This window comes from Heterodontus francisci, chromosome 23 (assembly GCF_036365525.1).
Source record: "Heterodontus francisci isolate sHetFra1 chromosome 23, sHetFra1.hap1, whole genome shotgun sequence".
NCBI classification, from domain to species: domain Eukaryota; kingdom Metazoa; phylum Chordata; class Chondrichthyes; order Heterodontiformes; family Heterodontidae; genus Heterodontus; species Heterodontus francisci.
Genome location: NC_090393.1, coordinates 38,452,963 through 38,464,975, shown reverse-complemented (window position 1 = coordinate 38,464,975; position 12,013 = coordinate 38,452,963). Strand labels below are relative to the sequence as shown.

General features: G+C 44.5%; 1 protein-coding gene across 2 annotated transcripts in view; it reads right to left on the bottom strand.

Moving 5' to 3' along the window:
• The window catches only part of plbd2 (phospholipase B domain containing 2), a 51,858-nt gene that overhangs the window by 1,910 nt on the left and 37,935 nt on the right, over positions 1–12,013 (bottom strand). For both annotated transcript variants that reach the window (XM_068055121.1, XM_068055122.1), the window contains exons 10-11: positions 10,491–10,643; positions 1,776–1,938 (exon numbers count right to left, since the gene is read on the bottom strand). In XM_068055121.1, the coding sequence (XP_067911222.1) occupies positions 1,776–1,938; positions 10,491–10,643 (316 nt within the window). The remainder of the gene's footprint in view (positions 1–1,775; positions 1,939–10,490; positions 10,644–12,013) is intronic.

Below are 12,013 nucleotides of genomic sequence, written 5' to 3'. Positions count from 1 at the left end.
TACTGCAGATGCTGGAAATCTGAAATAAAAACAAGAAATGCTGGAAATACTCAGCAGGTCTGACAGCATCTGTGGAGATTGAAGCAGAGTTAACGTTTCAGGTCAATGACCTTTCAACAGAACTGGCAAATATTAGAAATGTTATAGGTTTTAAGCAAGTAAAACGGGGGTGGGGCAAGAGGTAACCAAAGAGAAGGTGCTGATAGAACAAGGTCAGAGAGAATAACTGACCAGAAGGTCATGAAGCAAAGGCAAACGGTATGTTAATTGCATGTTGAAAGAAAGCGTTAGTGCAGAGAGGGTGTTAATTGACAGAAAAGTGAACAGCCTGGCCCCAAACACAAACATGAAAAAAGTGGGTAGGCACAGTAGAAACAAACTAAAATAAAACAAATAAAAAATAGAAAAGAATAACTAAAAATAAGGGGGGCCTGTTATATTCTGAAATTATTGAACTCAATGTTTAGTCCGGCAGGCTGTAGCGGCCTCATCAGTAAATGAGATGCTGTTCCTCGAGCTTGCGTTGATGTTCACTGGAACACCGTAGCAATCCCAAGACAGAGATGTGAGCATGAGAGCAGGGGGGTGTGTTGAAATGGCCAGCAACCGGAAGCTCGGGGTCATGCTTTCAGACTGAGTAGAGGTGTTCTGCAAAGAGGTCACCCAATCTGGGTTTGGTCTCCCTAATGTAGAGATCACATTGTGAGCAGCGAATACAGTATATCAAATTGAAAGAAGTACAATTAAATCGCTGCTTCACCTGAAAGGAGTGTTTGGGGCCTTGGATAGTGAGGAGAGAGGTAAATGGGCAGGTATTACACCTCCTGCAATTGCAGGGGAAGGTGCTGTGGGAAGGGGACGAGGTGGTGGGGGTAATGGAGGAGTGGACCAGGATTACCTTAGTTGAAAGAGGAATTTAACCATGGAATTTCATTGCCGTGTTGGATAGTGCCATAGAATCTTTGAATAGTGCCATGGGATCTTTAGTGCCTTCCCGGGCAAGCAAATGGAACGGTATATAAAGGAAAGGACTTCAGACAATGTAATAATTTTAGTATCCCACTGTCAGGTTCAATTATACATTCAGGTCTGGTGTGGGATTCAAACCCATAACTTTCTGACCCAGGAGGTAAGAATGCTACCAAATGGGTCAAGCTTGTACTGCACATCACTGTGTGGTGGGCAAACATACTGGCAGAGGTGGCGCCGTTTAAGGAGGTAACAATATAATTACTGACAGGTTATTTTTTCAGGACTTCCTCCATTGCTTGGTTAATTGTTAAAACTTTTTTTTTTCTTAACAAGAGCTCCTTTGTGAATTATACCAATATCGATTTTAGGAAAGAAGTTAATATTAGGATGCCTTATCTAAGTTTTCAGGTGTTATTCAGCAGTTACACAAGATATCAGACACCATTAGATTGTAAGCCCAAGTATTTTATCTGGTGCGTGGAGGGAAAGAAGAATGGGAAAGTGAAAAAATTACCAAAAGACAACAGTAAACTGAAAGGAATTAAACTATCTTGGCTCTAAATTAAAATTTCTTTCTGTAGAGATAAAGGAATTGCACAGGATGTCAGTCAGTACCTGAATTTAAAAAAAAACGACAGATGAAAGTTTCAAGTGGAACCCGTCAGTATGTCAGAATTCCTCCTGTTCTTACGAAAGGTCCCATCCAAAATTTTAATTGATCTTTTCCCTTTAAGATACTGTTGTGTTTCCAACATTTGCTGTTCTCCCCCTTCCCCACCCAATACTATCTCAGAACATCTTACCTTCATGTCTGTACCTCCATGTGAACGCAGACCTAATGCTGAAAATGGGTATGTTCCATTGGCTGGATTGAGGTCAGATCTAGCAGAGATTGCATTCTCACCATTGCTTTTAGGATTACACAGCTGACATTCAGACAGAGGGTCATTCATAAAGTTATTATACCTGATAAGTAAAAAATATTGTAATAAATTCTCTTGAAAAATGAAAAGATGAGCAAAAGATCATAACTATATTTAAATGTATTACTCTATATCTAAGTTAGTAGTGCAATACATTCCATAAAATCATTAGAGTTTGAAAGACCTAAGCAGGTCTTCCAACTGGAGACTGCAAATTAAGGTTTCAGCTGTTAACTGAATTTTGTTTTAAGCTGAGAAACCCAAATAAAGATCAAAGATGCAACGTGCAAGGCACCAGCACAATTCCTACATTACAGCAGTAACTACACTTCAAAAGTTACTTCATTGACTGTAAAGCACTTTGGGACATCCAGTGGTTGTAAAAGGCATTATATAAATGCAAGTTTTTAAAAATTTCTTCATAAGATTAGGGGAGAAGACCAGATGAAACCAAGAAACAGTAATTAGACGATTAACTTTGTGTTTAAAAGTCTTGTAGATTAAAAAAAGCAAAGGGTGAAGGAGGCAGAGTGCTAAAGTTTTGAGATCCTATAAAAGTTGGAAAAGGGATGCTTAGCGTGGCTTTTAGCACAGTGAAGATGCAGGGAGAAGGTAGAGTATGTAGAATACTGTATTTGGATCAGGAAAAGTTCTTCACTGGTTGTAACAGGAGTACAGTACATAGTAAGAGAATCTCCATAAATCTTGATGTGAAAATAGAGAAACACAAGAGCCTGGAAGAAAAGAGTCAGAAGTAGCTTCTTTGAATCTTCCTGTCCATCAGTTTCCTCGACAATTATTAAAGCTCAGTCAAGGAAGCTTAACACATCATCTTCAGAGGCGAGAGTGACTGCCCTGGGCATGAAGGCAGCATTTGACCGAGTATGGCATCAAGGAGCCCTAGCAAAACTGGAGTTAATGGGAATCTGGGGGGAAACTCTCCGCTGGATGGAGTCATACCTAGAGCAAAGGAAGTTGGTTGTGGTTGTTGGAGGCCAATCATCTCAGGCTCAGGACGTTACTGCAGGAATTCCTCAGAGTCCTAGGCCCAATCATCTTCAGCTGCTTCATCAATGACCTTCTTTCAATCATAAGGCCGACTAGAGGGGAGGCTATGTTGGACTTGGTGCTTGGCAACGAACCAGGCCAGGTGGCAGATCTCTCGGTGGGAGAGCATTTCGGTGATCGTGATCACAACTCCCTGACCTTTACTATAGTCATGGAGAGGGACAGGAGCAGACGGGATGGGAAAATATTTAATTGGGGGAAGGGGAATTACAATGCTATTAGGCAGGAACTGGGGAGCATAAACTGGGAACAGATGTTCTCAGGGAAATGCACAACAGAAATGTGGAGGTTGTTTAGGGAGCACTTGCTGCGACTGCTGGATAGGTTTGTCCCGATGAGGCAAGGAAGACATGGTAGGGTGAAGGAACCTTGGATGACAAGAGATGTGGAACAGCTAGTCAAGAAGAAGGAGGAAGCTTACTTAAGGTTGAGGAAGCAAGGATCAGACAGGGCTCTAGAGGATTACAAGGGAGCCAGGAAGGAACTGAAGAATGGACTTAGGAGAGCTAGAAGGGGACATGAAAAAGTCTTGGCGGGTAGGATTAAGGAAAATCCCAAGGCGTTCTACACTTGTGAGGAACAAGAGGATGGCCAGAGTGAGGGTAGGGCCGATCAGGGATAGTGGAGGGAACTTGTGCCTGGAGTCGGAGGAGGTAGGGGAGGTCCTAAATGAATACTTTGCTTCAGTATTCACGAGTGAGAGGGACCTGGTCGTTTGTGAGGACAGCGTGGAACAGGCTGATATGCTCGAACAGGTTGAGGTTAAGAGGGAGGATGTGCTGGAAATTTTGAATGATATGAGGACAGATAAGTCCCCGGGGCCAGACGGGATATACCCAAGGATATTACAGGAAGCGAGGGAAGAGATTGCTGCGCCTTTGGTGATGATCTTTGCGTCCTCACTGTCCACTGGAGTAGTACCGGATGATTGGAGGATAGCAAATGTTGTTCCCTTGTTCAAGAAAGGGAATAGGGATAACCCTGGGAATTATAGACCAGTCAGTCTTACGTCGGTAGTGGGAAAATTATTGGAGAGGATTCTGAGAGACAGCATTTATGATTATTTGGAAAAGCATGGTTTGATTAGAGACAGTCAGCATGGCTTTGTGAGGGGCAGGTCATGCCTCACAAGCCTTATTGAATTCTTTGAAGATGTGACAAAACACATTGATGAAGGAAGAGCAGTGGATGTGGTGTATATGGATTTTAGCAAGGCGTTTGATAAGGTTCCCCATGGTAGGCTCATTCAGAAAGTGAGGAGGCATGGGATTCAGGGAAAGTTGGCTGTCTGGATACAGAATTGGCTGGCCCATAGAAGACAGAGGGTGGTAGTAGATGGAAAGTATTCAGCATGGAGCTCGGTGACCAGTGGTGTTCCGCAGGGATCTGTTCTGGGACCTCTGCTCTTTGTGATTTTTATAAATGACTTGGATGAGGAAGTGGAAGGCTGGGTTAGCAAGTTTGCCGATGACACGAAGGTTGCTGGAGTTGTGGATAGTGTGGAAGGCTGTTGTAGGTTGCAACGGGACATTGACAGAATGCAGAGCTGGGCTGAGAAGTGGCAGATGGAGTTCAACCTGGAAAAGTGTGAAGTGATTCATTTTGGAAGGTCGAATTTGAATGCAGAATACAGGCTCAAAGACAGGATTCTTGGTAGTGTGGAGGAACAGAGGGATCTTGGGGTCCATGTCCATAGATCGCTCAAAGTTGCCACCCAAGTTGATAGGTTTGTTAAGAAGGTGTATGGTGTGTTGGCTTTCATTAACAGGGGGATTGAGTTTAAGAGCCGCGAGGTTATGCTGCAGCTCTATAAGGCCCTGGTTCGACCACACTTGGAATATTGTGTTCAGTTCTGGTCGCCTCATTATAGGAAGGATGTGGAAGCTGTAGAGAGGGTGCAGAGGAGATTTACCAGGATGCTGCCTGGACTGGAGGGCATGTCCTACGAAGAAAGATTGAGGGAGCTAGGGCTTTTCTCATTGGAGCGAAGAAGGATGAGAGGTGACTTGATAGAGGGGTACAAGATGATGAGAGGCATAGATAGAGTGGATAGCCAGAGACTTTTTCCCAGGGTGGAAAGGGCTATCACCAGGGGGCATAATTTTAAGGTGATTGGAGGAAGGTTTCGGGGAGATGTCAGAGGTAGGTTCTTTACACAGAGAGTGGTGGGTGCGTGGAATGCGCTGCCAATGATGGTAGTAGAAGCAGATACATTAGGGACATTTAAGCGACTCTTGGATAGGTACATGGATGATAGTAGAATGAAGGGTAGGTAGTTAGTTTGATCTTAGAGTAGGTTAAAGATTCGGCACAACATTGTGGGCCGAAGGGCCTGTACTGTGCTGTTCTATGTTCTATAAGGTCAGAAGTGGGGATGTTTGCTGATATTTGCACAATGTTCAGCACCAATAGCAACTCCTCAGATACTGAAGCAGTCCGTGTAGAAATGCAGCAAGACCTGGACAATATCCAGGCTTGGGCTGATAAGTGGCAAGTAACATTCGTGCCACACAAGGACCATCTCCAACAAGAGAGAATCTAACCATCTCCCCTTGACATTCAATGGCATGATAACTGCTGAATCCCCCACCATCAACATCCTGGGGATTAGCATTGACCAGAAACTGAACTGGAGTAGCCATATAAATACTGTGGCTACAAGAGCAGGTCAGAGGCTAGGAATCCTGCGGCGAGTAACTCACCTCCTGACTCCCCAAAGCCGGTCCACCATCTGCAAGGCACAAATTAGGAGTGCGATGGAATACTCTCCACTTGCCTGGATGGGTGCAGCTCCAACAACAGTCAAGAAGCTCGACACCATCCAGGACAAAGCAGCCTGCTTGATTGGCACCCCAACCACAAACATTCACTCCCTCCACCAGCGACGCATAATGGCAGCAGTGTGTACCATCTACAAGATGCACTGCAGCAACGCACCAAAGCTCCTTAGACAGCACCTTCCAAACCCATGACCTCTACCACCTAGAAGGACAAGGGCAGCAGTTGCATGGGAACACCACCACCTGCGAGTTCCCCTCCAAGCCACACAGTCTCCTGACTTGGAACTACATCCCCATTCCTTCACTGTCGCTGGGTCAAAATCCTGGAACTCCCTTCCAAACAGCTCTGTGGGTGTACCTACCCCACACAGACTGCAGCGGTTCAAGAAGGCAGTTCATCATCACCTTTTCATGTGCAATTAGGGATGGGCAATAAATGCTGGCCTGGCCAGTGACGCCCACATCACCATAAACGAATATAAAAAAAAATCTTCGGGCAGCTCTTCACTTCAACCCCTAAAGTCAGCCAATCGATTCTAGACGACAAGTAATATCCCTGAAGAGATGGCTATTCATCCCTCTATCAGAGACCAGACAGAGGCGATACAACCAAAGCCATCTCCTCACCAAGACCACCACTGAGCAGGTCATCAGGCTTCTGAAGATGCAGTTCCAGTGCCTGGTAGCACCTTGCAATATCCTCCTGCAAGGGTCTCGCTCTTTGTGCTGGTCTGCTGCACTCTCCATCATGGCCCTCCAGAGAGGTGAGGACATTGAGGATGGTGAGGCCCTGGAAGGAGACAAGTGATTGAAGGAGAAGGACATGGAAGAGGAGAAGGTGGAAAAGAGGATGCAGAGCACCAAGGTGCTCTGGTTGCACAGAGAGATGCCTAAGCACGGTACAAAAGTCTCACAAGATGCCATGAATGTCAGGGATCTTCTGATTCAGGAACATTTCAACTGAGCCTCTCTGATCCAGGATGAATGGCATGGTATGGAACTCACTCTGAGGTGCCTATGCTAATGCCTCCATTCAGGACGCAGACTGGAACCATGTAAACTAAACCATGAAGGATCAACATCTGCCCAGAGGTTTTGTCCTCACCACTGAGGAACCCTCCTTCCCCATTTCTTGTCTCTTTTCTTGTCCCAGCAACAATAAAAGGAGTCTCACACGTGTGGCTTCAAGAGTCATTGTTTATATGGTGCCAGTGATCCCAGTGGCCTACTCAGTGTTCTGCACAATGCGGTAGCTTCTGCACGTGGCCACCTCTATGCAGTGTGCCCCCTGTGGCCTTGGAGATGGTGGGGGTACCTTGCTCCCTTGTCTCAGCTTGCAGTTGAGAGGTACGTGGCAGTCATCCTTGTCATGGAGGTGCCCGTGGGGAGCATCCCCAGAGGCTGCTGCACTTGAATCATTGCAGGGGCAGCCTCCGTCACTGGGCCCTGCTGTACAGATACTCCCTCTGTCAGAGGGGCCAAGCAGGCCTAATATGATGCTGCTGCCCCGTGAGGTTAGCACCCTCATCCTCCTCAGTGACATCCTCAGTCCTTGCTGGTACTCCGGATGGCTGGAGGGGAACACCAGCTGGGGTGAAACTAGCATCCCCTCTAAACATCTCTGCATCACAAGTGCCACTGACCAGTCCAGGCTACATAGTGTGGCAAGCATGCTGTGTATGTCAGTGCACTGTTCCTGCATCCATTTCAAGTGCTGCCACATATTGCTCTACATGAGAGCTGGTCACTCTCTCAATGGAGGAGCTCATGTGCTCAAAGCCCCAAACCATTGTCGCATACATGAGCTGGATGGACTCCATCCTCTGCCCATGACTCCGCACTGTATCAGTGAACTCTGGCATGTGGGAGCACATCTGCTGCTGGTCTAGGTATAGTCTCCTTTCCAATGACACCTGCGGCCCTGCATCTGTGCCCTGCTGAGCAGGGTTGTGTCCGTCCTCCTCCTCCAAGGGGAACTGCTCACAGGTGCCTCTGGCACCCCCTCCTGCATGAGTGCCATGCTCAACCAGTGCCACCCTATCTAACCACATAAGAGACCCGAGGTGAGTGCATCTGCGTTGGTGATGGTGCACTTGTAAGGGGTGACAGTGCTTCTTCAGAGCTTAATGGCTCCTCTTGGGCTGGTGATGGCGAAGGTGAGGGTGTCCTTGGATTGAGGTCTACACTGCGGCACAGTGGCGCAGTGGTTAGCACCGCAGCCTCACAGCTCCAGGGACCCGGGTTCGATTCCGGGTACTGCCTGTGTGGAGTTTGCAAGTTCTCCCTGTGTCTGCGTGGGTTTTCTCCGGGTGCTCCGGTTTCCTCCCACAAACCAAAAGACTTGCAGGTTGATAGGTAAATTGGCCATTATAAATTGTCACTAGTATAGGTAGGTGGTAGGGAAATATAGGGACAGGTGGGGATGTTTGGTAGGAATATGGGATTAGTGTAGGATTAGTATAAATGGGTGGTTGATGTTCGGCACAGACTCGGTGGGCCGAAGGGCTGTATCTCTAATCTAAAAAAACCTGTGGGATACAAAAGAGGAGGATATAAGAGTTAGCCTTGAAGAACAGAAGCCTCCACAGTGCTGAGGCTTCCCAATGCAACTCAATGTTCAGCATGCTGTCAGATGGGATAGAATGCAATGCACCCCCTTAAAGAACGTATTGCCCTCTCTAATCACCATCTCCACAATGAGTGCCCATCTTGCCATGCCAACTGCGATCCTGGCTATTTCCATCGCTCCCTCCTCCATGGGTGTGATAATGTGAAGGTTGGGGACACTTCCACCCATTTGGGCCCTCTCTCGGGCATTATGTGCCCGTTTCTCCTGCAAGGATAAGACAGAGTGAGATAAGGCACTACTGTCCTCTTATGGCGAATGGCAGCTGGTCCTATTCATTAGAAGGTGCATGTGTGAGTAGTTACAGGTCCTCAGCACCACCATGGCTCTAGGCCATACTGAAGGCTCAGTAAGTGGCCTGTGCACACACCCCACCCACATTCAGGAGCAGAATGCGCTCTGAGGCTCCTCAACTTGTGTCTGTTGGAGGTAGAATACCCAGAGGCCCTGAGGGTTGGGGATAGCACTCACTTTGCCAGAACGTATCAGATCATTGAACCTTTTCCAACACTGGATCCAAGCTCTTCTCACCACACTTCTTCCGCTGACTGTGGCAGCAATGTCTATCCACACCTTCTTTGTCTGGGACTATGGTCTGCTCCTGCCACCCCCCAAGAAGAGGACTTCCTTCCTCTTGGCCTCCAGCATGACCTTCAGGTCTGCATCTGAAAATTGAGGGGCTGCCTTGTCCCGGGTTCCAGGTCTCTGACTCTGCTGAGATATTGTGGAATTCAATTCTTCTGTGATTTTTCACTCTGCAGTCACTGCAGTGAAACAGCAGCCATAGTGATGGCTGCCATAGTCAGTTTAAATTGGGCCCGCACTTTGGTTGCCCACCTCCGTTCCTGCCCTGCCCCCATGGCTGTTAATCAGATGCCAAACCTGTCTCCATAGCAATCAAGGGGTCACCCTTGTGAAACTAGGGGACCACTGTTACCCCGGGGAGGGCGGTTTTGGGACTCGGAAATGGCCCCGACTTCAGTTTCCCACGCTGCAGCAAAAATCCAGTCCATTATTTTTTCCTTCTATGAAATGTTGTGATTAAATCTACATTTCTGTCTATTAACATTGTTTTATTTTTGAACCAGAAGAGAAAGGTGTTGCACTCAATCTTAGTGACATGAAGTCAATAATAAAATCTTTCGAATTATAACATGTAATTATGGTTCATTATTAAGGTGATGCAGTTTTGAAGTTGATATCGTACAAGTTGGGAGTTAAAAAAAAATCAAAGGCATCTAGAAATTAGTCTAGTTTTATGGCTACACCTCACTTCAGTAAATCCCACCACTTAGCAAGGCAGTCAGATGAGTGAAATCATTGTAAATGCTTCAACAATTTGCAAGCATCACTTTTCTAAATGCCCTTTCTTTCTACATTAGGAAGGATGCAAAACAAAAATGTTACAGTGCTCTTTGTGGTCATTAAAATGGATCAAGATGTTTACTATTACCACTGCAGTAGCATAGGACTCAAAACACAAACGCCCAAACGAGTGACTAATAATTTTTTTTAAATTGATGAGAACAGAAACTGACTGAATACAAAAAGTTCTGCTTCAAAATGGAACTCTGTTAAATTAAGTAATTTTCATCTAAATGTTAAGTTTACTATCTGATTATATTAATGCATGCAAACACAAACACAGTGAGCATGCTGACTAACAGAAATGAACAGAAAAATGTTTTGAAACCTTGTGAACTTTATATACAGAAAGACATATTTTCACTGTAAAATGTATAATATCGTGGATACATTCTGAAGTGCGAGAAAAATTAGATTGATATATAAAAGCTGATTTTAAACCAAGGGCATTAGTATTCTAAAAAATGTCTTTAAAGAGTTAGTCTCAATATAGAAATTAAATCCAGTATTTCAGGTGGGTCAAACCTGCTTAATATCTTAAAAATGCACTAAATAGTACTAATTATGCTATTTAGTATTCAGCAATTTCAAGCAAATGAACCAGCATCCAGGAGCTAAAATCAGGTTTACCCAAGTCCTTTATGTTACTGTAATGTACCGGCAATTACAGCAGAAATTTTGGGTGAACTGTGTTTACTAGCTTAAAAGATCAATGCAATGTAGAGCAGTTATCTTGGCTGATGAAGCTCTACATACCTCATTAATTTAATCATTGAATCCATGTCTGTAACCAAAGACTGATTTCGATGGAATATCAGAGCTCGGGGAGTCTTGTTATAACTGAACCAGTCTCCAAATTCCTCAACCAGGGCTCGTCTACCATTGGCATTAAAGATCTCTTCAAAATATCTACAGAAGTGAAAAGTTTAATGAGTCATAGTTAATTCATCAAAATATATAATGGTTTTGACTTCATTATTACATAAATATTAACTTATACATCTTTTCCCCATTTTTCTCCCTTCTGGGTCTTCCCAGGTCACTTAGCATTATAGCTGAGAGGGGCAGCAGCGTCACATATCTCTGCCATTGCTGTTCTGAACTGACCAGAGCAACATGAGCAAGGGCCAGGACAGTACTACTTCAGAATTTCTCTTTCTCTAGGGAGGGGAATGTTCTCCACTAAGGGGATGCTCAAATCAATCGGAGCAAGACTGCAAACTCAGGGTAGCGAGGAACTTGTTTCTGCAAGCTACTACTTTGGCACTCTGTAATGATGCTCCAACACATTGCACCAAATTTTCTCACAAAAAATCTGAGTTAAACATCCCACAAGACATTGAGAAATTCCTGAGATGTAAAACGTCAATGTAAATATAACCAGATTTATTTTAATACAACAAATAATTGTTGCAACAAAATTAGTGATGGGAAATCTCACCCAGTTATACCCAATCTGCTCGTACCTTAATATATGCATTTTTATATTATGGCTCATTCAATCAACTACAAGGAAATCAGAAAGTACTACTGTGGTTGTAATTTGTCGTCAGTGATTTTAGCAATGAATGAAAATTGAATAACCAATTCTTCAGAGATGTGGAAAAAAATAAAACCTTTTGCTGACAAGAGACAAAATGTTACTCTCATTCATGGTTATCTCAATTCTGGTAACATAGGACAGGGTGGAGTGGGATGAGGTAAAACTGAGCTAATTAGCATCACTTAGGACCTAGCATAAGCACTGTTTTCTGTCCTTTGAAGACGTCAAAGGTGAATAAATGGGAGAGAAAGAGACAAAGTGTGAGGAGGGGAGAGGGGAAGGAGCAAGAGTGAGCAGAAAAAAAAAGAATTTGTAGTTATTTCGTACCCTTTACGACTGCACTTCCTCAATTGCATTGAGGTAGCCTAGATTATACACTCATATCTCTGGAGTGAGGCTTGAACTCATGAATTACTGACTCTGAGCCAAGGTTGGCACCTGAGATACTATTATTAACTCCAGTAAAATGGTGAAAGTCCAATTTAGAAAGGGACTGTTGTTCTAGCAATAGTATAGGTTGAGATAATCAAAAACTGCACAGGATGCAATACTACTCGTGTTGCAGGGGCTGGGGTAGAAATGATTACAACAATGGTAAAGATGGAGATAATGAAATATGCCACAGGACAGGAGAAATAATTGCAATATTTGTGATGGATAGTAGGACAGGTGGAAATGTGCAAATAGATAAATATTCTGAAGATTTGCTCAAATATTTGCGGGATTGTTTATTTAT